We start from the raw sequence: 27090 nt of genomic DNA, 5'->3' as shown, positions 1-27090 counted from the left end.
CATGGCCCCACAGGACCCCTGGGTCCAACCTGCTGCCCTGCAGCAGGACTCCGCCTGGGTCTTGGAGGAGGGCCTCCACCACCTCCTGCCCTGGCATTCACCGTGGCCCCCTGGATCCGCAGGTGAACTGTCCATGGCCAGGGTACTGGCTACCTGCCACCATAGACTTCTGTCAAAAAATGCTTAATGTGCATTAGCTTAACGCACAGTAAATTTAAGCATGTTTAAATTCATGTGTAGATATGCCCACCGTGACCTACTCCATGCAACAACTTCCAGCCCCTCTTGCCTATCTGGAATTTTTTTGTACTTCAAACTTTGTGAATTTGTTCCATTTCTCCATGACCTTTGTGCAGTGTATGCTCTGCAGCGGGCCACTATTTTTGTTCTGTTCCATTGCTCACTTTCTGTAAAATAGACTATTGAGGTTTTTCCTTTGAGTTCTTCAATTCTGTCTTGACTGTAGTCTCTCTGGCTGTTCCAAACACTTTCAATAACTCATTTCAACACAAACCAAAGATTTAAATTTCTTCACATGCTGTGAAATAGTTATCCATGTTTTTCAGTGGAGAACAGAGTTCCTAGCCAGTAAATGTGCTGGGAATTATTTCAGAGTCTTGTAACTTACCAATTCAATCTGTACTTAGTAAAAATATGTTTTATAGTATCTTGTATCTTTTCAGTGTCAATGAACTAGATACCTAATACAATTTATTAGAGAGAAATTTACTGTAGCATAATTTGATATCTGAACAAAATCTTCAGTCTCCAGTTCGATTACATCTTGAAAGCATGAAATTCAGTTCTTTACATGCACACAGGTAGCATTATAGCAGCATAATTTTAGTATGAAGCCATGAGAACAAATAATTTTTTTTTCACTCCTTGTAATTTGTTAAATGCAACTCTAGGTATCTGTCTACTTGTCTACCTCGACCGAGGCTCACAGGGCTCTAGGGTCCAACCCACTGCCCTGCAGCATGACTCCACCTAGGCCTTGGAAGAGGGCCTCCGCCATCTCCTGCCCAGTGACCATCTAATGCAAAATGTTGATGTCATAAAGTAAAGAAAGGCCCATCCATCTACTTCGTCTCCATTCTTGCAACAAAATTAAAAAATAGCGTTTTTTAGTATGTCTGAAAGAAAATATATGTCTGGATTCCAGTGAGGAATACATGCTAAAACCAAGACTTCTTTCACTCTCTCTTTCTCTCTGAGGCTTGGAGCCTCTCTCTCTCTCTCACTGTCCTATGTACAGGTGTCAAATAAGCACAGAACAACACAGGTGATACTATCCAACTCCAGGAGTACTCTGAAAGCCCTTGGGGCAGCAGAATGTTGCCTGCAGCTGTGCTGTGGAATCCCCCAGCTGGGTGCTTGTGAAGGTTTCCATCCGCTCCTGTTAGCATTTGCCAGCAATTCCATGCCAGCAGTTGTAAAAGCTGTAGATACATGGCCAGGAATCATGGCTATTTTATATTTGTTTGTTGATTCAGAGATTAATTAATGCAGTTGGTGCAGCTGCCTTGCTGCAACCTTCCCAGTTACTCTCCTAACTGGAGACAAAGGTCTCCAGTCAGACTGTCAGAATGAAGAGTTGTTTTCTTGAGTAGAGAACTTGTAACACTTTTGCAGAGCAGCTGCTACCCTGTTTCCCCTCCTACTCATTCACCAAAAAATATCTTCACCCTTCACCAGCAGTGGATTGCAGCAGCCAGGAAGGAGACAGGCACAGCTTGCAGGTTGTTGGCCAGCAGCTTTGTAACCTGTGAGCAGTGCTGACTAAAAGTCTGGCAAAGAAGGTGGAGTATTTGTCCCCTCAGTATTATGACAGATTCCACAGACAGACCTTCAAGATGGTACTCTTCTCAAGGTATGTTCATGATTTCCTTTCCTCTGTCTGCTGCACAATTACCTCCATTTTGAGCAACTCCCTCTAAGACTATATTATCTCTGCCTGTGGGTTGGTGATTGACACCTGTCTCTAATCGTCTTACTTGATTGGACTGCAGACTGGCAGGGTCATGACAATTATGCAGAAGATGGAGGGATTACAAGGCATTATATTTTATTGCAATTTAAAGACAACAAAATCTTGTTCCCTCAATCATTATCATCGCTTCTCAAGGGCACATATTCTCTGCTAGCTTTTCCAAACATGCAAATTAATAGATTATATAGAGACAGCCATTATCACCACTAATACATTTTATTTTTGAAGTGCCTATAAGGGGCTTGCAAAAATGTTTTAGCTCAAATAAAGAATTGTTAGCCTGAAAAGCAGCCTGTTAAGCATCTACTTTTGGCCACTACCAGAAACCAGATAGTAATAGTTGACCATCTACCCAGATGCCAATGTCTATGAATAATTGTGTTTGTTTTGTACTTGCTGTGCAAGTTTGGAGTAGGTGACCAACAATGCATTCTACAGGTCCTTGGGCATCAAATTACTCGACTGTTTTTCAGCCCTGTTATTTAAGAGTAGAAGCAAGATATTGCAATGGGGTTGACATCTGCGTAGACCCCTGTAGATGATCTTGTGGATATCTTCTAAGCTAACCTTTGATCTTATTCAATTTTAACTAGTGAAGTTGTATAAATCCTTTGCGTTGGGTTGCTTGCATAATTCACTAAACACACATTTCTTTTAGCTGTCAATTTGAACATGAAGTTTCCTGTTTAAGACGCCTACTCGTTTGCTGTAAACCAGGTTGGGATCGCTCTTATCTTGCTTCATTAGATATGCTTTTCCATTTAATATTACTTATTGCACTCCTACATACTGTCAATAAAAGATGCTTTAAAAGATGAGTCAGATATTAAGAATAATCAGATTTCTTGTCTTTTTTTCCATTAGTATAAGAAGAATGGCTTAATAGGTGATTAGTACATTAGGCAGAGGGTGAGATGTATTAAGCTGCATATATATGCTTGTAAGATTCCTCAAAGGCACCAAGTCACCTAGCTCCCTTTGAAATCAAGGAAAAAGAGGTATTAGGCATTTCTATAAATCCCCCATATGCATATCTCTTCTTTTGGTGCCTAAATATCTTTACAAGTGTGGCCCATCCTCTCTGCTCCATGCAAAAATGTTATAAAAGTCATCTATAGCCCCATTGTTCCAAAAACCCTGACCCTGTGGATAATTAATTCAGTTTTGGAGCCACTAAAAACTTTGTTGGTTTCCAAGTCTGTAATTTCCCATGTGCTAGGAAATCCAACACAACTATAAAAACCTTTTATAGCAAACGATGTATAGTACTAATTACTTAGCCCTTACAAACGGCACTTTTCACTCATATACTTCAAAGCACTGTATGGGGAAGTCATTATGCTTACTTCCAGTTTATAAGTAGGAATACTGAGGCACACGGAGGGAAGTGACTAGCTTGAGGCCACCTGATGGGCCAGTGGAAGAACCAGGAATTTAGCACAGGTTTGTAACCCCTGTCCACTGCAGTGTGTCTTGTTTATACCTCTCCTCTAAAAAAACAAAAAAACAAAAAAAAAAAAGAGTAACTACATTTTAGCAGTTGTACTTCTATTATAAATTTTACTACTTCTTTTTTCAGCTTTGACTTGATACTTGCATGATTTGTCACAAAAAAGCCAAGTCATCACAAATTGTGAAACTGAAAATTAATAACTGTAAAATAACAACTTCCGTTTCATGCAATTAAAATAGTGTAATGGCTCTGTATTTGAAAACTACACTGAATAGGGTGAATGCTTCAGATTTATGGAGGTTACAATCTATTCTTTTGAGAAGTATTTTCAGCCCCCACATGCATAGTAGGAATCATCTGTTAAAACAGCCTGTATGATGTTACCAGCTGGTAGATGCTCTGTAATAGAGTGTGAAAGGAATCATAGCAAAGAGAATTGTCCCAAATTCAGGATTTTTATTAGGTAGCTAGAAAATAACTTCCACTCTTCTGCTACCGATATTTTGCCTTCCAGAATAAGGTCTGAAAGTGTTCTGCCTTGATAGGACATCTGCAACCCCTCTCCCCAAGCCCTGTGATTCTTTGCCCCTAATTCTGTTTAGCTTTCTTCTGCAAATGCCCCTGCCAGCAAAGCGCATTACCAGTCCTTCTGCTTCACTAAGCTTGTGAAAGGTTCACCATAATTTATTCCTGTCAGGTTTGCAGACAGGGAAAACATTTGCATATTAAGAGTACAGTCCTTTTGCTGGGTTTAACACTTCTGCTGCTGAATAGAAGCAGTTACCAGTTACCTTTTACCCAAAGAATGACTTCAAATGAACACCTGGCTTTTTGGCTATACTAATCTAACATTGTCAAATTGTTATTCCTGTTCAGGTGGCAGCAGAAATGGATTGTTCTGCTTTCTCAACCAACCTGTTAATTGCATATTAACCTCTCAGGCAGGCTGTGAATCTTTAGCAGTCAGACAGGGAACGTGGTTAAGGTTACATATGTGCAGCTTCACAGATTTCATAGATTTCATAGACATCAGGGCTGGAAGGGACCTAGGGAGATCATTGAGTCCAGCCCCCTGCCCAAAGGGCAGGAAGTCAGCTGGGGTCATAGGATCCCAGCAAGATAAGCATCCAATTTGCTCTTGAAGGTGTTCAATGTAGGTGCTTGAACCACCTCCACTGGCAGGCTGCTCCAGACCTTGGGGGCTCGGACAGTAAAGAAATTCTTCCTTATGTCCAGCCTGAAACGGTCTTGCAGGAGTTTGTGACCGTTCAACCTCGTCATCCCTTGGGGCGCTCTGGTGAACAAACGTTCCCCCAGATCCTGGTGGTCACCCCTGATAAACTTATAGGTGGCCATCAGATCACCCCCGAGCCTGCGCTTTTCCAGGCTAAAGAGTCCCATGGCTCTCAGCCTGTCATCGTAAGGTCTGTTTTCCTGACCTCTGATCATGCGCGTGGCTCTCCTCTGGACTCTCTCAAGCTTCTCCACATCCTTTTTGAATTGTGGAGCCCAAAACTGGGCGCAGTACTCCAGCTGCGGCCTCACCAAGGCCGAGTACAAGGGGAGAATGACGTCCCGGGATTTGCTCGAGAAGCATCTATGGATGCAAGCCAGCGTTTTGATCGCTTTACTAGCCGCAGCATCGCATTGCAGGCTCATGTTCATCTTGTGGTCAATGATGACCCCCAAGTCTTTTTCTTCTGTAGTGCTATCCAATGTAGCACTGCCGAGCCTATAAGGGTGCTGCAGGTTTTTCCTCCCAAGGTGGAGAACCTTGCATTTTTCGGTGTTAAACACCATGAGGTTCTCATCCGCCTATTTGCTGAGCTTGTCCAGGTCAGCCTGGATCACCCTCCTATCTTCTGGCGGGGATGCTTTGCCCCAAAGTTTGGTGTCATCGGCAAACTTGGCCAGTCCACTCCTGACTCCAATGTCCACATCGTTAATGAAGATGTTGAACAGTATGGGTCCAAGGACAGAGCCTTGAGGGACCCCACTGGTCACAGGGCACCACGATGAGTGACTGCCATCAATTACAACCCTTTGGGTCTGACCACGGAGCCGATTTCCCAGCCAGCGGATCGTGGTGGAGCCAAGGCCACAACTGGCCAGTTTGGCCAAGAGGTGATGATGGGATACCAGATCAAAAACTTTTTTGGAGTCAAGATATATGACATTAATCTCTTCTCCCTTGTCCAGGTGATAGGTCACCTGGTCATAGAAGGAAATGAGATTGGTCAAACAAGACCTACCCGCAACAAACCCATGCTGGCTATCCCTTAGGATGTTAGCCTGGGCCAGTCCCTCAAGGATGGCCTCCTTAATAAACTTTTCTGAGATCTTCCCCAGGATACAAGTCAGGCTAATGGGCCTGTAGTTAACCGGATCCACTCTCCTCCCTTTCTTAAAGATTGGCACCACATTGGCCTTCTTCCAGTCATCGGGCACTACACCAGAGCGCCAGGAGTTTTCAAAGATCCGTGCCAGGGGCTGGGCTATGATACTCGCCAGGTCCTTGAGTACCCTGGGGTGCAGATTGTCAGGGCTGGCTGACTTGAAGGTATCCAGCTTCTCAAGGTGTTCCTTCACGAGGTCAGCATTTATGGAGGGTAGGGGATCCCCATCACCCGGATCTCCCTGTCCCATAGCAGGCATGGGCGTCCCATGGGACTGATGAAAGACTGACGCAAAGTACCTATTTAATATAGGTTGGCTTTTTCCTGGGCGTCAGTTGTCAGTTGCCCCATCTGGTTTAGCAGGGGTCCAACGTTGCCCTCGCTTTTCTTCCGGCTCCCTACATATTATTCAACATAGGCACAAGCAAAAGAAGGGCATCCTAAGTAGGGGAAAGACTTCTACTGACTTTAGTGGGAGCTAGATCAGACTGTGGATGCCCATGGTTCTCCAAAAATAGGGACCAACCTTTTGATTGGCTTGCCACACATTAAGGTCAGTGCCATCCCTGAGTGCTGTTACAATACCCTTCCCCTGCTTGATCTGCTGCTCTGCTTTCTTCTCCCTACCCTATTTACCACTGTGCTACCTACCCTTTCTCAGTCTGCTGTGCCACACGGAGGCTGTCCATGCCACTTGGGCATGTGTGCCACAGGCTGGCCACCTTATTTTCTAGGACTATTCCATGTGTCTCCTAACAGTAAACCAACACAGCCAACGAGGAAACCAAGCTGCTTTTTGGAACTTGAAAATACAGCTCATTCTCCTCTCTCTCAACCTCTGGGCAGAGGGGCGGATGCAGTATTTTGACTCTGCTTGTTGTGCTGGACCTTTGCATAGGGGATGAATGTCACACTTGAACATGTAGCCACCTGCAGTCCAGGGTTGAAGACTAATGAGCTGGTAAGTGCAGGTAAACTTGTACTGTCACTACCCTGTGCTGTACTTGTGCTATGGCTCAATGAGGGGATTTGGTATCCAGGATGCCTATCAGCCACCTTTCCCAAGAACTAAAATTCTGTAAAAATGGTTAAATCAATTATGTCTTTTTCTATCTGTTAAGCCCATTTGCTCAATGTCAAAGCAAAGAGTGTCTGTTTCTTGAAAGGCCAGTATGATTATGCTCCTGCTTAGCCATAACACTGAGCATTTGGATTTAAAAAGATCATTAACGTCCCTTAAAAAAAAATTATGAAATTAGTCAGGCACTGAGGGAGGTTGCATAAAAAATTACAAGCCAGCATATTCAAAGTCAGCTAGTGAAGCTAAACAGGATTTGGTCCCTTAAACTGATCTGAAACCCTCAACACCTGCCCATTTAGGTTTCTCTCAAAATCTCAAGATGTGTATCCTTAACGTAATCTGAAGTTGCTCATGGCATTAGCAGAGCTGCGCCATTTATAGTAGCTGAAGATTCCTCCTTTAATGTCTCCACAAGTCTGGTCTGGAAGTGTGTTCTTATTTTAGTGGATGCAATCTTGCCTTCCGAAAAGGAGGAAGATTTAGTTGTTATGCTGAAGTGCTTAGTATGGGTTTGATCATGTGCCCTATTTCTGGAAGCCCATGCAGCGCACTAAGGCTAGGTACAGACATTCAAAAAGTCTGAGGCAGAATCACTCTAAGTTGTGCAATTTTCTGTAGGCAACATAGTTTAGATCGGTTGTGAACGTAACACACATTTGTCCTTCAGGGTGTGGGGGGGTGCAAACCTTAGATAGACTGGTTTAAAAATAGTGGAACCAATGTGTGCTGAACTTCTGTTTTGTTACAGCTATAGACCTGTTTCCGATCACTTACACTGGTGAAAGTATAATATCTATACCTAGCCCCAATGCCTAGACCTTTAAGGAAAAGCCTTCCAGCACTGCTGTTGAATATGGTGCGTGGTGATGTAGGGCATTCTGAGCAAGTCTCATATTGTTATGCTTTCAAATCGTTTTGCAGAACTCAGAGGTTTAACTGCAAATGTTGCATAAAAAAGAAGGCTCCACTGCATGTTGAAAGGAACAGCATAGTTTGCAGATACACTTTGAAATTGCCAGTGACAACCTGCACCCAGGAGAAAATAAACTGAGGAAGATGAGAGTAAATCAGAAAATGAGCTCCAGGAAAATGAGCTCTGGCTGGCAGGAACTGAGCACAGTTTGTAAATGGCCTCATGTCACTAATCCTTGAATACCGTTCATATAATGGCAGAAAAGAACAATAGCTTAATTCAAATTTTGAGCAATTTACCTTGCATAACTGTGTCTTCTTTTCATAATATGCAATCACAGGCTCTGTTGCTTGGTAATATATTTCAATTTGCTGCCGGATAGTTTCAGCATTATCATCAAAGCACTCACAGCTCTGACTTTTTGTCAAAAGGCGACTGCTCATAGTCTCAGCGGAGCAGTCCATGCAGAGCACAAGTTTTGGCTCCCCAACCTACAGCAGCAGAGAAACAGTGGATAGTCAGAAGGACTGGCTTTGCAAAATCTGCTTTTGTTTGTCAATTCTGTTTTAACAGATAACAAGAAAACCTGGCTTGCCTGCAGGCAAATAATTAGAGCAAAACCGCCTATTTTCAGCAAGCAATGTATTCAATGAATTTAGTCCTTTTCTGTTTGTTGTTCGTCTGCAAAAAAATTATTAGAGTTGTTATTAACAGCCATATATGTTACAGGGCATGCTAAGACCGCAGTCAGGATGAGGACCTTGCTGTGGTGGGCAGAGAGAGACCTGCCTTGAAGAGGTTACAATCTGGGAACCAGACTATAACATTACTAGTTCAGCATTTGCAATTGTCTGAGCAATGCTTTAAGCAAACAGAAGTCAGCTACTCTTTATTCAATACAAGTTCTTGCAGATGACTGATTAGTTGAATGGGATTGTTTTTGCCCAGGTTTGAAGTATAAATAAATGGCAAAATAAAGCATTTATATACAAACACACACATTTTTGTGTTGGAGTTTCCCCAAACATTTCTGAAATTGCAACCCTCCCTGCCAAAATAGAACAGAACAACAATGACAGGGTTTGGCAATGCCATCCAATACAGGTAACTGAATTTATACATGCAAGTTTTCATAGGTATTTCATGGCACTCTATGTCTAATTTGACCTGCAACACAACAATCGTGATATGAATGAAGAAATGTGGCATCTCATTTTGTATTTATGTTGTACTATTTTCAACTTGTAAGAAAAGCTGAGTACTGGTGTGCTTCTCAGCCTGTGTGGCTGCCTTCCCAGGAGAGGCTCTGACCTTTTCCATGGAAGACTCAAGTGAACCAAAGCTAAATGAAACAAGAATTATTTTTATTTTTGAGACATGGCAAGGAGAGAGGTAGTCTCTGCCCCTATTAAATAGCAAAAGTAGCTACATGAATGCTTTGCTTCTACTGATTTCCAGGTGAAAAATAACTTACGTGAACTTTAAGCCTCATTTCCTATAATTCACTTTATTGGGTAGGTCCAGATGATTTTCTGTACCTTGGGGAAAGAACGCTGCAGTGCATCCAACCCCGTAGCTTACTCAGGGAAAACTATTCACACTGAGTTTTGTCAGAGTAAGAGCAAGAGGTCTGAGACACATATAATAAACTCCACTCTAGTAAGATAAATGGAGGCAATGTTTAAGATCTAAAATCCCTGTCACAGGCTTTATTCTCCAGGGATCTGTGTGCTAAGTCCTTTATATGCTATTAGTGAAAGGGCCACTTTCCAGTCCCTTTTCTAAGTCTTTTAGATTCCAGCGGTTATTTGGATAGCTTCTCTGTAGGGCAGGACAAGCAAAAGTAGTCAAGAAAAGAATGTAGATTCTCTTCACTAGTAACATTTTGCTATAATGCATTGCCCTTGGCTATAGCAGAACAGCAGATGACTGGCATGTGGCCCTCCCAAAAAGGAAGAGGCTGCCAGTTCTTTTAATCAGGAACTACCCGACAGATAGGGTTTTGAAGTATTCCACAGAGGCCTGCGGTAGCTGAGTAACAATGAAAGGATTTGAGGTTGTGAACTCTTTTGCTGGCACTTCTGCTTCGTTACATTTTTTTAACAGGCAGCCAAGACCCCCATGCATTATTTGACCTCAGTGCCGTGGGCTCAGTCCCTAGCCAATGGTCACTTCCAGTTTGTCAGCCCATAATTTTCAGCTCAGGCCAGGAAAGATTACCGGTGGCCTATTGAATTTAAAACCGATAAGTCCATAGGTCACCTTAGATAGATAAAGTTGTGGACAAATTAGGAGGAATACCAATGGTCTGGTATTTATCTGTGCTATTTATCTTATGTGTTAAGATTTCCCTGCAATTCACATAAAGTAAATCCCATGGGTCAGTGTCTTCCCTCAGTTGTGACTGGCTGGTACGACCACAAGTTTTAAAATTATAGCCTGGGCTCCTCTGATAGAGCTAAGTAACTTTTACCAGATAAAGCAAAAATTGAAAATCCTTGAGCTCTCCAGAGGCTGCATCTCTTCCCACCTTTTCTCTGATTTTCTGTTCTGTTCATAGCTGCATTAGTGAGGAGTGGTGTTGCCACCACTGCTCTGTTGCTCAGCAGAACTTATGGCCTTGCACATATCTCTGTCCTATGGGGATTTCATTAGTTCTGATATAGGAGATAGTGGTATAGGTGTCATGTGTCTTGTTATGTATGGTACTGTCTGCTACTGCACCAAAGAGGGAGTGATGGGCTATAAGTAGGGTGACCGTGTGTCTTGGGCAAACCGGGACACTCACGGCTGCCGTAGCCTGCCACCCTGCTCCAGTCTGCCTGCCTTCCCCCTGGCCAGCCACAGCAGTGCCTGCCACCCACTTACCTTTTGCACTGTGCCGCTCCACTTCCCTGCTGGACTCTGCTCTGGGACTTTTGACCAACCAGCTGGGACTGGGCTACAGAAGTTGAGTCTCCCTGTTGCCTGGGACATATGGTCACCCTTGTTATAAATGTCTCTCTGCTTCACATTCCCATCTTAAAACTGGAATAATAGTTTTCTGCTTCTCAAAGGTTTTGTGAGACTAAAATGAATGGAAGCTCCTCAGATATAATGGCAGTGAGTTGCCTCCATATGCACTCAGTGCTGTATAACTTCTGGTGGGCTCCTGTAGGGCCCATGGACTTTAACCCAGAAGCAAAATCTTTAGGAAGCTATTGACTGCCCTCAATACGTATTGACTGTGTGTTGGATCCTTGGCTGGGTCTTACTTGAAGAGTGAGATACTACTCAGGTTGGCCCTGTGTGATTTACTCTTTCACATGATACTAGCTTAGTTCGAACTAGCCTGAAGCTCTAACAAAAAGGATTTTCTGTCCCTCAAGCTGCAAGGGAATTTATCATCAAACCAGGGCCATTTACATAGAAAAAAATATACTAGCTAGGCACCAGTGATGCATATTGATAGCCTGAAGCACTTGAATTCATGAGAGAATTAGTTTAGGAAACTAAAGGTTTTTATTCTATTTCTGTCTTTTTGTGAGAGCTATTCCTGAATCTTAGACAGTTCTTAGATACTTATAATGCTGGCAGCGTATGCTGTATATGATGGTTCCAGCGCAGTGTCACCACCAATTTATACACTCTCAGAAAACTCCTGTGATGTCTTTTTCTTTTTATTCATTCAGTTATGATGCAGATGGCTATTTTCCTTAAATGACCTTTAAAAATTACTCTAGTGTTTTATTTCTCCTAGGAACATTATCTCAGACCTAACCAATTTAAAAATATTTCAAGGACTTACTGAGTCACCGAGGGCTAAAATTCACCCCGCTGTAATTTAAGTAGCCTCAGTGAAGTTACACAAGTGTTGAATTGGTGACTAATTTTTATCAGCTAAATTTTAAATATCTGGATCTTTACATTTTGCTCTGAAAGCTAACGAGGACTCAGTACTGCATAGCCTTTGAGTGTAGTGCCCATGGACTTAATTCAGGAAATCTGCGGGAATCTGGCTACAGTTTCTACATCCTCTGTTTGTAAACAACCTGAATTGTCTAGAGGGAGGATTCACCCAAGGCAAGCATTGAGATGGGCCTATGCTGGCAGATACACAAGCCTGTAAGTGATGTGTATGTTGGTGCTTAGGCCTTAACACACTGATATAAACCAATCAGATGTTTTTGTTCTGCTTTTTCCTTGTATTGGTGAGTGTGAACACATTCAGTCTATGTGTTTATTTTGAGAGAATACTTTCTGCAGGCTCAAAAATAAATAATGAAGTATTTTCAGTGGATCTGTGAATACACTGAGAAATCAATACCTTTCTTACTCCCTGTAAACTACCACACAAATAACTTGCAAAAATGCCATTTTCATGGATATTTCAACATGCTGTCTATCATACAACTAAAGCCTATGTGTTGCTCATTCAAAATGGCAGTAACTACTAAGACATCTAACTCAATGTAAAGAATAATTATAATGATGATATATGCATAGACCTACATCAAACAGCACTTAAAATGATGCACGATAGGATGTATAGTGGCAACATGGAACTGACAGAATGGTTATGGTTGAAGAGTTAATCTAGAAGTGGCACATCTTCTTAAACATAACAATTCAGATTTAGCCTTATTTAAATGACTGAAGTCTGTTTTCATTCTTTTTGTCCCTGCAGAGACAGGACAGTGGGGAAAATGAGCTAGACTCACTGTGTTTCTTGAATGCCAGAAGTTGAATGATAGAAGCAAGGCTACGCTCTTGGACTCGAGTGCAATGTTATGATATAGAGTCACACCTGTTAAAGCTGGATATCTGATTAATTGCTTTTTGGGTCCAATGAAAGTGATTGTTTATATATGAGTAATAATATAATAAGTAGCTATTTACCATTTCTTCAAACTCTTCTGCTTGTTTCACCTCTTGGGGATAGCCATCAATCAGAAATCCTTTTGTCTCTCCTAAACTGGTCACCATAGCTTCCTTCATTAGCTCCAAAATAATTTCCTGCATTGAAGAAAAATAATTCTTTGTTACCGATACGCATTGTTTTAAACGGTTTTGTTATAACATCTTTAGTCCCATGTTTCTGGGAACCATTGCAAGTCTGCTTCCCGTAGGCAGACCCCTTGAAAGTAAGTTTTTTTTCTAGTAGTACCAAATTGACTGTAGGCTCCGAATAGCATTTTCTCAGAAACAGCTGTGTCACATGAATCCAGGGTTAGGCTTGTCATCTGTCCTGGATTTCCATGATCTTCTCTTCCAGGAGGGGGGAGGGGAGGGTCATTTTGCATTTTAATTGAATGCACAAAACTTGTGACTGCATTAATGACAATAGAACTGATCCTATTACAGAAAGTGAGAAACAAGCCCAGACCCAATATACCTCTTAATTTCCTTTCTTGATGCATTTTATTAACACGTACATCTTTTAATCTAACTGCACTTGCTGTAGCTCAAACTGTCCTTGGTTCTGGCTTGCAATACAGTTTAATATGGCTATAAATCTACATAGCTTGCAGGATGTCTGCTTCCTGGGAATTAGGGAGGTGGCTGCTCTGGGAGGGAATGGCTAGTATAACAGCCTTATGCTACAACCCAGTCCCATTGCTCTGCACTCCCACTGTTCTGGATGCCAGCCAGATCCATAAAGACAATTAGAAGCAGTATAAATTAAAATGGCTGCTAGGGCCTTCACTTAAGTTGGGGCTCCTGCCAGTGCCTGCACCAGTCTAGAATTCAAAAGTGCCTATCTCACTTCCCCATTGTAAGCTGTGTTTTCTGCAAGGTGTAGCATACAAAAGAGTTCATTATAATTGCTCTCTCTCAGGGAATTTATGGGCAAGTTGTAGGTAAAAGAGTATCTTTTCCTGGTAAACACAATGAAGAAGACTGCCACCTCTTTACCAGGCAGGGACCTTACTCCTCCTCAAATGGAAAAGCACCTCAGCTCTGTTCTTCTATTTCCCTTATTTGAGGGGGACCTCCTGCTTTCTTCTGCAATCACATTACTTACTCCAGGCACCTGCTCCCCACATTCCAGGATGTCTTTGATCAATTTGCTCCTCTCTGATAATGAGGACGATTCTTGCTGGAGAAGATCATGAATGGACAGATGTACAAATCCATACTTTTGTGCTAGCTGTTCACACTGGGTTCCTTTTCCCGAGCCCGGGCCACCTACATGAGGAAAAAAACATCTAGGGTTAGGGAACATAGAAATTCCAAAGAGCTGAACAGCTGGATCTTTTTAACTAGAAAAATGGAATGAAAATACCATTCATACATCCTGTATGAAATAAAATGCTCAAGTTTGTACATGCTAGGCAGCAGCCAGATGTGCTATATTACTGCAAGGTATGAGAAGTTGCACTGAATCTCCAGCCCTCTGCTGAATTCATGGGAATCTCACCAACGTGAAACCAGTGCCAGAGAAGGGACCAGCCTTTGTTGTAGTTGACCAGCCAAAATGCCAGTTAGGATAGCAGTACTGTATCTGCTCTGCTCTGTTAGGAGATTCAGCTAGCACAGGCACCAAGGCATTCCACGGGGAGTCAGTTTTTCTTTGTAATTTGTCCATACCAGTCTACCTCATATCAGAGTGAGGAGCAAGAAGCCCATTTCTTGAGTCAAGGTTCAGATAACGAGCACCGTTCAGCACCAGCATTGGTGCAAGCAGAAGCCCCAGTCTTCAAGTGATATGTTCGCTCTGTCTAGGAAAAACCTCTCCTCCATCTCTGTTTCCAGCCAATCCCAGTTGAAGCAGGAGACTAGCAAAGGTCCTCCATCCTCTGAGTAGCTGAGGACTTTTGAGGAAGAAGAAGCCAATGCTTGTTCACAAGAGGGAGGAAGGAGCAGAAGGAGCAGGAAAATCATAAAACAGACCAAACCACCCCAATATCAACTTTAAATATAACCCTCAAGATTTTTGGGGTGTGGCTGATAAAAGCTGAGCTTTTGGGGTTGACAACACTGCAGCAATAGTAACGTCCTTGTATCCGAATAGGGTGCTCCATATTGCGACTCCAAGATCCTTGTAATTCCACAGGTTGATGAAACCCGGTCTTTCTTTGTTTATTGCTTCAGTGTGTGAACATAGAGAAGCTACTGAATTAGTCCATTGTCTCCTTTCAGCTCAAAAATATTACTGTCCCAGCTTCTATACTCAGTTTAGGAAAATGCTACTAAACAGAAATTTTCTTCAGTGAAGTGACTTCAGTGTGACAGAGCACAGAAATTGGGCCATAATATAGTTGCAAAAGAGCAATGCTGGTTGTGTTGTACAAATCCACGGCCTTTTAATTGCAGATTTACAATTAACATTATTAGCATACAATAAAAGAATCACAGACTTCAGCTTGGCCAAAAATATTTTGGCATAGCCTCATTTTCTTCACTCTAAGAAGATATTCCTCCTTCCCTATCTGGGTTGTTACAGTATATGTATTTTTTATAAGTAGCCCTTGAAAGGAAAATATACCCACTTCCTATCTACTACTCCCCTGCAGAGAAACTGTGGGCGCAATAATTACCTGTAGTGGCTATATAGGCCCTTACATATTACTAGATACAATGTAATTGAAAATCAGTCACTGTAGTTTCTCAAGGAATAATGAAGAGTTGTGTGATGATATATAACTGCCGCCCACTGTTCCATTTGTCACAAGGAATTGATGTGCAGAACTTCTCTTGGATGGAAGTAGAGAGCAAGGTAATGAAAAAAATGACATTTACAGTCACTTTTTAAAATTTTTTTTACAGGTTTCCTTGCAGGAATGATGCCCCAGAATTAAATAGCTTTCCCCCAAGCCACTGTCTGAGAAATAGAATTATAAATATAAGGACAGCACTGTAGGAACAGGTATTATGTTTCCTTCCCATTTCTCTGATATTCTTCCAAGTGAGGTTTATTTTCATAACTGTAGTGCTTTCCCTATCTCTTAAAACAAGAAAACAAACTGTTTGTGAACCTGGAGCACTCATATACATTTAGAAGGAAATATTCCTCCCTCTGAACTTATCTGGCCAGATTCTCCTCCTTATTTTTTTTTTGTTGGGGCGGGGGAGGAGCACAGCTGGGTAAAGAGTATGAGCAGAAGCAATAATTCCACTGTGCTTTATCCCCTGCCTCTGAAGACATGGAAGTCCTCTGTGAAGAGGACCTCTGGCTCATCTGGATTTAATTCTGTCCCCTTAGAGACCCAATCTTAATGATTTTTCCTCCTTCCCTTCCACAAGGCAACCAGTCTTGTGTGATAAAGATGATAATGCATTATTTCCTTAGTAACTTTTACTCTCCTGCTTTTTTTCCCGAAGAACATGGAAAGGATTTCCTATGCAGTCAAGTCCAGTTCCTTGCTATTTCAGACACCCATGTCATATAAAACTTCTAAATAAATTATCAAGTTCCATCTTAAAAACAGTTAGGTTTATTGTCCTATTGCTCTGTTCCAGAATCACACACCTCTGATGGAAAGAAGACTTCTTCCCATTTCCAGCCTAAATTTATTCATGGCCAGTCTACACAATGTTGTGTCACCACAGTCTTTTACCCTAAACAAGTTTTTATTCTCCCTCTCTGGTGTTTTGCTCTTTGCACTTACTGACAACAATCCTATCCACTTTTAGCCTGTAGTTTTCTGGACATAATAAATTAAGTTTATTCGGGGTCCTCTTGTCTGATGATTTTCCTAGAACGGGGGGACCACGGCTGGATGCAGTATTTTAGATGAAGTCTTGCTAATGCCTTGTACAGTGGTATCAATCCTTCACTATATTTACTATAAGTACCTTGCCCAATGCATTCTAATTGTCTTTTTTCATGACTCCACCCTATCAGTGACTTAGTCAGCCTGTAGGCAACTAGTCCTCAAATCACTTTCAACTGATAAGCTCGTTTTATACCAGAAATTCCTATTACTGGTTTCTAAGGGCATGATATTGCATTTTGTAGGATTGAAGAGTTTTCCATTTCTATTGCTGCTGAATGTCATCTAGTTCTTCATGTATAAAATTCTTCTTCTGACTTGATAATTCCTCTTTTAACACAACCTTTTGTTGTTTGATCATCAGCTAATTCCTGTGTGTTTTGACCGACTCCCCATTTTCTCTAGTTTTACTACTTATTTTCTACCAGACACCGTGTCAAATGCTTTATTTTGGTCCATGCAGGTATGATTTATTGCAAAAAATGTATCTGGTCAAAGAAAAGTATCAGTTTATTTTGGCACAATCTACCTTTGCAATTTTTTCACTTTCTATTTACATGTATCTCTTTAATTATGTTTCCCTTCAAAATTTGTTGTAAAGCCTTGCTACTACTGCAGTCAAACTAATGAGCCTACTTTTTCCAGATACTTTCCCCCTTTCTAAATGTGGGGAGTATTTTTGTCCAATAATATGGTTCCAGTTTGATAGATTTATTAAGATCCTTCCTACTGGATTTGTAATATCATAAGCCAGTTCTTTCCAAATTTTAGGGTGGAAATCAAAGAGTTCTCCCAGCCTATGACTCTGAGCTTTACCTCTGCTACACTTGTGGAAATTTCTGTTTTTGTAACCTCATTCCCATTAGCTACCCTGCCTTTGCCCACCCCTTATTCAATATCCTCCTCCTAAATGAATCAAAGTAATCACTTCATTTCTTTAATGCCATTGCCATCCTCACTGCACAGGGATTCCACTTCCTCTGTGGGAGCGGTGCTACCACCAGCTACACCAACCACTATATGCCTAGCTTTTAGGTGTGAAACAATTAACACATACGTGCATCTTTCAATACAGAATATCTGCCTTTCTCTTTGCTTCCTTTCCCTTCTTTCCCAGCATAGAAGCAATGATTGTTTGGGGGTCTCAAGTCTGTTTAGTGTAAAATTCCACACTGCAAATCCATTAGTTTTGTCTTCTTGGCATCTCCTCTGAGACACCTATCTCATTTAGCCCTGAAGATGTTCCTTTTATTTTGTGGCTGAAGCATATTGAATTTGGGGGCAGGGAGAGAGGTCCAATACCTGTATTGCTGCTGCCTATGATAGTGTTCAATTTTAGATGAGTTCAGTCTTCTGAGCTGTCCGAGTAACACTAGTATAGCCCATGTACACGCAGGGGCGTGCCCTGTCTGCAAGTGGAAGGGATGGGGTGGTCAGGCAAGGGTGCTGTGAGAGGGGTCTGCCACTGGGGAGCAGTTCCTCTTTTCTCTATAGAGCCAGGTTGGGACAAAGCACTTAACAATACACAAATTTATTACTGTTTGCCAAAATCCTTAAAAAAGAAATGGGTATTAATATACAACTAATATAAATATTTACAGACTTATAAAAACACAGATAAATGTGTACAATAACCACAGGCAAATATAGCTACACAAATAAACGCAGGTGTCCACAGATAAATTCAAGCAAGAACAATAAAATAACACAATCAAACCTTAACTGGCTGACATAAGCCAGGCTACATTAAGATCTATCTATCTATCTATAAATATAACTATTTACACCATGGGAGGCGCAAGTCTTCCCCCCACCTTCAGGCATCCTTGTGGCAGAGACTATTTACTGTTCCCCTAGGGAAGCAAACCTGGCAACCCCCAGGGGGAGGAGGGTCCCAGTACCTCCTCTTTCCTAGATGGGTCCACCTGGTTCCTGATCCTGCCAGATTCCCCTTTCAGGTCTTCCCCCCCTGGGGAGGGGGGACCTGCTCCCCAGGTACTCATGGATCCAGGGAGCAGGCGGGGAGATGTTCCTGGACCTTCAGGTGCCTTGACGGGGCTGCCCGGGGCCCTGCCTTCTGTTCTCTGGGGCTTGGGCTGCCTTGTGCAGGTCCCAAAACCTAGACTCGGACTGCTGGAAATCCACCACCTCCTACTGGTGCCTTCTGGGTGCCTGGCCTCATACTGGTGAGGGGGTTGTAAACCCGAGCAGCATGCTGCCACTCCTAGGGTTTAGGGATGCCATGCATTGCCATGTGCACTGAGTCCTCAGCCTCACACTGAGGGTAGCAGACCTGAGCTGCCACGTGTACTGCTCCGTGCACCGCTGCATGTGCTGGGGTTCTTGGCCACACACCGAGGGCAGCAGACCCGAGCCACTTTGTGCAGCATCCAGGGCCTGGTGGCTCTGTGCACCACTATGTGCACCAAGTATCTTGGGACCCGAGCTGCCTCCTGCAGCTCCCAGGGTCAGCCCCTGTATACTGGGCTGCGCACCATGTGGGGCCCAGCAAGCTCTTCCTGCTCCCAGGGCCGAGGCTCTGGCAGTGGCTCCTCCAGCAATGTCTTCAGGAGCCTCGGGCTATCGCTTGCTGGGGCACCTCCCCCCAGCTTGTCTCAGCTCTGCTCTTCTCGAGGCCCTTGCCGCGTCTGCCCTGTGTACCAAGCACACTCTTTTATATACTTCAGGGGCTCTGCCCCGAAGTCTGGTGGACCTGCCGTGCTGCAGTCCACAATCAGGTTGGGGAGCTCCTCTCCCCCTCCCTTCAGGAAGGGGGCAGTGCCTGCTTTCCCCGGCTTGTTCCTGATTGGTAGATTGGCTCTACCAATCGGAAGTAAGGATTCTCAAGCCCCAGGACACATTGGAGCTCAGTCGGGTAAGTCTGCCACGCTAGAATAATTCTGTATTGCATATACCTATAACAAGTTAAATGTGTGCAGTGGGAGAGGCTGCAAACATCCTTATTTTCTCTTTCCTTACAGTTATTTTGTTTATGAACAGAGAGCTCACAGTACTAAATGTTTCATAAATCTAGTCTTTAAATTGGGGATTATATCTCTATGACACTTCTATGTTCTGCATGTCAGACATATGTTCAGAAAAAATCTACATCCCTAGACGTAGCACGCTGGGGTCCCAGGGTGGCTGTGACTTCCCTGGTGGCTCCACAACTGTGCCCTGCTCTGCCCCTAGGATGCCTTCCAGTCTTTCTTGCCACACCTTGATGTTATTTATAATACATAGGGAGGCTGCCCACACGCCTTCGCTAGGCCTCAGTCCCAAGCCCCTGGCTGGCTCTCTGTAGTCAACTGTGCCCAGTGGGGCACCCAAAACCTTAAGGGCTAGTTGTGTGGCTCCAAATCCTCCCCTTTACCATGCCTCATGCCCTGTGGGTGTTACAAGTATGTCATTCCCTCCGTTAGGCCTTTGATCTCCTCAGCCTCTCCCCTTTAATCTAGCTAGGCCTTCCTGCCTAGGCCCACTGAATCGGACCTGGCTTTGAGGCACAGCTTTACTTGTCCCGTCCAGACTGGGCCCCGGCCCCTCGCGGCTGTGCCCTCCCTGGTGCCACTCTGGACTCGTTAAGGGTTCAAACCCTAAGCATGCTCTCCTGGGCACTAACAAGGCCTCCCTACCTCCCCTTCCAGCCTCATCCCAAACCATTGGTAAAACAATAATGTAAATCATAAGCTCCTGGGCTGTAGCATAAACAACACAGCAAGGAGTCCTCTGTCCCTTTAAGAAGGCAAACCTTTCTCCCCTTGTGCCAGGAAATCTCCCAACATAGTCTCCTTGTAAGTTCCCCGAGCCTCAATGTTTCTACAGGCAGCCAATGGTCAGCCTAGCATCCCTGGGTGGCTGTCCCAGGCAGGAGCTCCTTCCTCTGTGGCAGCCAGGAAGAGCCCCCTCTGCTTGCCCCTGCCTTGGGCTTATGAGCCTGCATCCAGTCAGCAACCCCCCTGGCAAGTGCCTGCTAATTACTCCATTAGCCTATCACCCTGGTGAGTGGCTGCTGCTGCCCTGCCTGGTGCCTAGCCTGCAGTGCTTCCCCAGCCAGGCTGCTTTTGTCTTCAAGTAACAGAGAGCCCTGGGCTCACTGTTACACTATACCATAGTCATTTCTATTAGTATATTAAAAGATTGCCATTAAAATAATGTCTTATGCAAAATGTATGCCTTCACTCTATCCAGTAAGACTCGTTAAAATTAAACATATTTACTTTTTACAAAGTTCCAACAAGGCTGAAGTTAAAATGCTGAACCACTTTTATACCTACCAGAATAGAGATGAAGGCATAATTGGATAATAGTACTTATATACAGTCATTGCTGAGAAGCAGTGACTTGGATTTGAATCCGTTGCCTTTTCAGTAGCTATATTTAATCTAGTAATATATTCTGTAATGAGAAATATTTAATTGGAAAAGGTCCACGGCCACTCTACGTCATTTAAGGATTTTTTAAGCATCACATGAGGTCACAACTCTTATATGGCCCTACTCAAAAAGAGGTCTGGTATGCCCAGAGCAATGTCACCTAAAACAGGGCCCAAACTCAGAAACATCTCAATTAAATGAGTGGGCTCAATATGTGGATGCTGGCTACAGTTGAGATGATGGAGGGAAGTATGGCCCAACTATCCCTATGCCTGAAGTACTCAGGCCAGTGGCTTTCCGTCTCAACACCTTTGAGGGTGTGGCAGCTAAAACAAGCTTGCAGAGCCTCTTGAGTAGAGTGGTTTAGAAATTTTCCTATGGAACATACTTTTGTTGAAAAATGCTATTTTAGAGAAGTGTAATAATTTCAGAGATGTCATATTTTGGGTAGGAGGGCCCACAGAAAGAAGTCATCATAGTCCTCTTCAGCCTTTTCAGAATAATGTTTTAATTCTCTACTTCTGTTTCAATTTTTTTTTAAGTTTAAAAAAAATTAAGATATAAAATATAAAGCCTAGCCCAGTACAAAACATCCTGATTTGTTAAAATAAACTGTTTTGACTGACCAAATATTTATTTAACTAATTTTGTTATACAAGATTCTCTTGTCTTTTTTTGTCTCATTTTAGAACATGTAAATATATTCAAGTCACGAAGTTCTCCATGAACAACACCAGTTCCCACGCAGCCTTGCTCCTGATATATTCACTAGACTCCAGAATTTGGGATATATAGTTTCTTCTGTCATTTATGTTCCAGCCTTCTTTGTGGTCATTCATTAATTCTGTTTTTTGCAAACTTGAGTTGCCTACTATATTGACTCGCCCCACTGTATTATCTCTTTCTCACTCCCCCTTCATTTCTTCTATGTCTGTCTGTCTGCTTAGTTTTCTGCTCTCTTACTCTCCTACTCTTTTCCTCAATGGCAAAGGGATTACCTGGATTATTATAAACCTGTCAGCCTGACATTGATCTTAGGCAAAATAATAGATCAGCTGCTATGAGACTTTATTAATAAAAAATGAAAACAGGCAATATAATTCATGACAATTAACACCGGTTTATAGAAAAAAGATTTTGTATAATTTGGCATATATTTTGATGAGATTACACATTTGGTTGGAAAAACAAAATATTAGTGTACATGTAATGCATTTAGACTTCTGTAAGGCACAGGAGTCAGTACTTCATGGCATTTTTTGGTTAAGAAACTAGAACAATACAAAATCCCAAGGGTTAAGTTATAGCAGGCTAAGGCTACTTTACTGCTGAATGTATACACACTAATGTTTAATCAGCTTTAATTTATGGTATTAACTTCATTAGTTAATTTACCTTGGGTCTCCCTGCAGATTCTTAGTGTGACTGGCAAAGAGATGGCTAGGTACAAAGGTATATACTGAAGGTTCCTTTGTTGTTAGAGAGCGGTTATTATCCATGTTATCAAAAATTAGGCAGGAGGCAGGGCAGGGTGGCACCAATGCCTCTCTGAACAAGTTAGTCAATAAAGGTGCCACCTTGCCTTATTGTTATTTCTTTGCTTTTCATGGGATTAACTATACACAACCTTAACTGTAAGCTAGACAATGGATTGAGAGCAGTACTGTGGCAAGTAAGTTTGACATCTGGGGCAAAACCTGCAGTGGCAGCCCATCCTCACCCTGCACACAGATACGGGGGGCACATGCCCCCACCCCATGCTTGCTCAGGAGTGCACGCAGTGCTGGGAGCCACCCTCCTGCTGTCCCTGTGCCCACCCAAATGAGCCACTTGTGGCTCTGTCCTGTGCCCTGCCCTGGCTGGGCAGCACCTGTTGACACCCCTTAGCTTCAGCACCTGAGACAGTCGCCCCATTCGCCCTCTCCTTGCTATGGCACTGATTGAGAGTTTTTAATTTGTGCAGTAAAAATGCTGTAGCAAAATATATATTTTGTCTTTTTCAATGTCTTTGATTTGAATAATATACCAGTCTATATAGGTATGGTCCTGGGTATGACTGTTTACTGCATCCGACAGGAAGGCCTGGCGGTAATGTGGTAGGGCTCTTCATGGGGTAGGTCCTATAAAACACCACAGTGTTGCAACCTCCTGAGTTAGGTGAGTATAGGGCACCTTTCTCCTGGGTTAGGGAAATGCTAAGGGACGTTGCCCTGACAGAAACACACCCTCAGTGAGGCATTAAGTAGTCAGCAGCAGTTCTTAACTGTTGCTCTCTAGCAGTACCTACAACCATTGGCATTTAACATCTGGACCCAGTCTGGCCAATGGATTCTGTCTCAGTGGTCTAAAGGGAGGATGCTAGGTCTTGGGCAGCCTCCACTCCTTCATAGTCTTGCTTAGCCATACTCATCAAAGGTCTTAGTGTGATGGTTGCAGGACTCCATACAAGCAGATTTATCAGGCACCTGACTAGACCCCTTACACATACACCATGATCCAAAGGATTGACTGTTGCCTGCTATGTTCTATAGAAGGAGAACGTGAATTTTTCCTAATGCTGGATGTGTATTAAATAAAGACATTAAACTTTATAAGAAGCAATGCTTTCATATTCAAAAATAAAAATTAAACACCAAGAAATCTTTAGATAGAAATCTCTGCATCTCTGACTGCAGCTTTTTTGTGTTGCTTTTCAGACGGAGCAAACCAGAAGACCTGAAAAATCAATTAACAGACTCCACAATGGCCTATTTGTTATGTCACATTTGAAGGAGCAATATGTGCTCTCACTTTTGTTGTGAAGGCATAACACTCTTTGTTAATTTCTAATATGCTGTCATCTTTTGCTCCACCTACATGTTTTTGGATGAAGGAAGAGTTTAAACCAATGACAGGATGATTAATTGTAACTGACTCAACAGCTTTCAGATATTATCTTTCTGATTTTAAATGAGAGGAACACAAAAAGTGAACCTGAGTAAATTCACACATGTAATGTATGAATGCGTTATGATTTACAACTGGTGTGCGGAATTTGTGGGTGGACTCCGGATTTAAAAAAAATGTCCATCTATACACATCAGCAGTTGATGGGTATGAGACACACCAACAGAAAACTGGCAATTAAAAACAAAAACCCAGGGATGTGAAAACTTTGACAACCGAGGATCCTATTCTGCAGTTCTTTCTCACGCAGACCAGTAACTGAGCTCAGGACTGTACAATTAGTCTCTTAGTAAGCATGAAATACTTTAGTTTGTTGTGCAAATAATAAAGAAACTGAACTGACATGGCCACAGCTGATTATTTTATATTCTGTTCAATCTAATTTAATTACAGTAAATATATTTGCTTTATCACAATATTCAAATATAAAACTGTCACAGGCAGGAACCCAGTGGGGTGGTTGCATAAAAGAAAAATACTCTTTCATGGGGACTAGGCATGTCATTCTTCTCCATCCACTCCAAAAATTAAATATTTTTTTACAATCAGACTCTGTCACAAATGGAAATATTAGCTATGAAGGACCCTGAATTTTCCATTTACTCACTTTTTTTTTAATAAGAAGCAGTGGTTTGATTGGTGCAGCATTGGCATGGGGGTTGAGAACAATGGGTTTTGATCCCAGTTCCATCTCTAAACTGCGAGAACTGCAGTAAGGGTGTTCGGGGGAGTATGAACAGCCCCACAACCCAGAAGCACCTCTGCACACCCACCCCAGACCAGGGAGAACTCACCAGGGAGTGAGAGAGGATTAGCCGTATGAGCCCAGAGTGGGAAGGATAAAAGACACTGAAAGCAGCCTCAAGCGGCTGTACCTGGCCAGGAAGCAGGCTGCCTGGAGTTGCCAGGGATTAAGCAGCCACCAGGAGAGCCCAGAGCAGGGCTCTTCTCTGCTTGCTTGCTCTATCATTTGCTTTATTGCACAAGCCTGCAGGCTCTGCAAAGCATCTGAAAGATAAGAGGCAGCTAGGGGATGAAGCCCGGAAGAACCGATGGAAGACAGCTAAGTGCTAACTTATTTTTTTAATTTCCTTTCTTTGTTTTGCATGCTAAGAAGCCTGGGGTGGCCTCTGGGTATTATCCACTAGGCTGGCTGCAGCAGAACAGGGGCCTGAACAGTGTGTCCTTGGCCAAAGCCCACAGCAAAAGTAAAACTGGTCAGCTCAACTAGCTTGACCAAACATACCCTGCTGTGATCTGCCCAGACCCTACCGATAGCAGCCTGCAGGGGGGATCTCTTCTCGCTGTCACATGGAATCGTATTTGATGTGGGTCCTTTGGGCAGCAGTGTACAAGGCATAGCGGGGAGGTGAAGCACAAGTGGATCAAGGAATGAGCAGGCCTACTAGCACAAAAACCTGACCATGCTTCCTTTACTGGAAGGCTGTGTTATAAGTGGGCGGGGCTTGGCTCTGAAGCTCTTGACAAGCACCAACTCCTTTAATAGCTGATTTGGAAGATTTATCATTACAAACCTGTCCTATGACCAAAACAGCATGGCAGGTAATTACATTGATTTCATGCTCTTCACCAGTATGATTGTGTTGTCTTGGTTGTGCATGTTACTTGTAAAATTAAATAACTAGCCAGAGATGATACAGAACCCCATCAAGGCAAACAAGGGCTGGCAGTTGGTGGGTTAACTGCCAGGAATGATTCAACATCAACTGTTGGAAATACTGTCACTTGTTAGCTAATAAACCTTAGCTGATCCTCATCTTGTTCAGCAGTTAAAGAAAGACTAGCTCCCTCTGAAGAGTGAGTGGTTAGTACCAAATGCCAAAATTGAAGAGGTAAGTCTAAGTGCCAGCTACTAAGGTTCTCAAGACTGCATCTACAGCCCTCAGCTAATTTAGCTTTATATTTGAGGCAGGATTCAATTCACAGCTATTGAAATTGAGGAAAACAGGGGAGTAAGTGAACTTCCTGAGATTGCATAGTTTGTATATTGCACAATGTGGAACAGAACCCAAACGCTCTTAAGCCTCAGTCCATTGCTAAACCAGGACATTCCTCCAACTGTATGTATGCAGTCTTTAAAGCTGGTACGGGGAAACTTGTAACTGAGACTGAATTCTCTTAATAAAAATACCATGCTATAAACAGGAACTATTTCTTTGTCACCATTAACTTATGTTCTGTTTATCCATTACCCACCTGTGTGGTCAACCTCAGTGTCCCTCAGTAAAAGAAGAAAATTAATGATGATGAAACAAAACATAGAATGTTTCTTGGACTGTACAACTCAGGACTTGTTTCACTACTAACGAAGTAAATGGGTTTTTTTGGTAATGATCAAATAGGATTTATCTACCCTGAGAAACCAGTGGACCTTGTGTCTTCTTCATTGCCAGACGCAGTATTTTCATTTTGTACATTCAAGTGCTTAATTTTTCGAAATATCAAATAAAGCAAGATATAAAACAGAAATTAAGTAAACTGCCTCACTCCATAGCTTATTCCAAATATTTTCAGCATTATATTGCTGTTAGTGATATAAAAAGTGAGTTTATTGCAGTAGTTTGAATGTTTTGGGGAAGTATCAAAGGCCTACTTACATAGGCAATAATGCATTAATAATTGAAATTTATTTCCATTGTTGTCAACTCTTATTAATTTATTGAAAGTTATATGACATTTGGTTTTATTTACAGCTTCAGGTCCCAAAGCTATGTAAAACTGTGCAAGAGCCTAATCTTTCATTGGAAAAAAAATCTCTAACTCTAAACATAAAGTTTCTGAGACACTTCATTCATGCTACAATATAAAGAAGTTTAACTAAAAGCCTAGGAAACCAGCATCCAAATTAAGAAGAATATTTCCAAATATTATCAGTGAGGGGCCTGCTGAACATTTTTTGAAAGTCTAGGGTTACCAGTATTGAACAATGAGGACTCAGCACTTACTGTATGAATGCCTTGCACAAGCCCATGTAAATGCTATTTTTATGAGCGATGAAATACTACTTCTGGAAGGGTAAAAATCACAGGGGTTTTCCTTATTCTTGCTGTGCTGCTTTCTCTGCTTGAAACAAAGGAAAGAGAGTAGCTAAATCCACCTAGGCCAAGTCTTGCTAGTTCTGAATGGATCACTTAACAACAGGAGAACAGCCTTTCATGAGTAGCTGCCAGCTGCTCAATTCACCCTGCTGACATTTGGAAGGAGTCCAAAACAAG

General features: G+C 42.5%; 1 protein-coding gene across 1 annotated transcript in view; it reads right to left on the bottom strand.

The window, feature by feature from the left end:
• AK5 (adenylate kinase 5) overlaps positions 1–27090 on the bottom strand; it is a 155855-nt gene that overhangs the window by 3376 nt on the left and 125389 nt on the right. The window contains exons 11-13 of the mRNA XM_090050357.1: positions 13841–14004; positions 12715–12831; positions 8136–8327 (exon numbers count right to left, since the gene is read on the bottom strand). Coding sequence (XP_089906483.1) covers positions 8136–8327; positions 12715–12831; positions 13841–14004 — 473 coding nt within the window. The remainder of the gene's footprint in view (positions 1–8135; positions 8328–12714; positions 12832–13840; positions 14005–27090) is intronic.

The sequence above is a fragment of the Crocodylus siamensis genome, chromosome 5 (genome assembly GCF_052110815.1).
Source record: "Crocodylus siamensis isolate JL-2025a chromosome 5, ASM5211081v1, whole genome shotgun sequence".
Classification (NCBI taxonomy): domain Eukaryota; kingdom Metazoa; phylum Chordata; order Crocodylia; family Crocodylidae; genus Crocodylus; species Crocodylus siamensis.
This window is presented reverse-complemented; position numbering and strand designations above follow the sequence as displayed.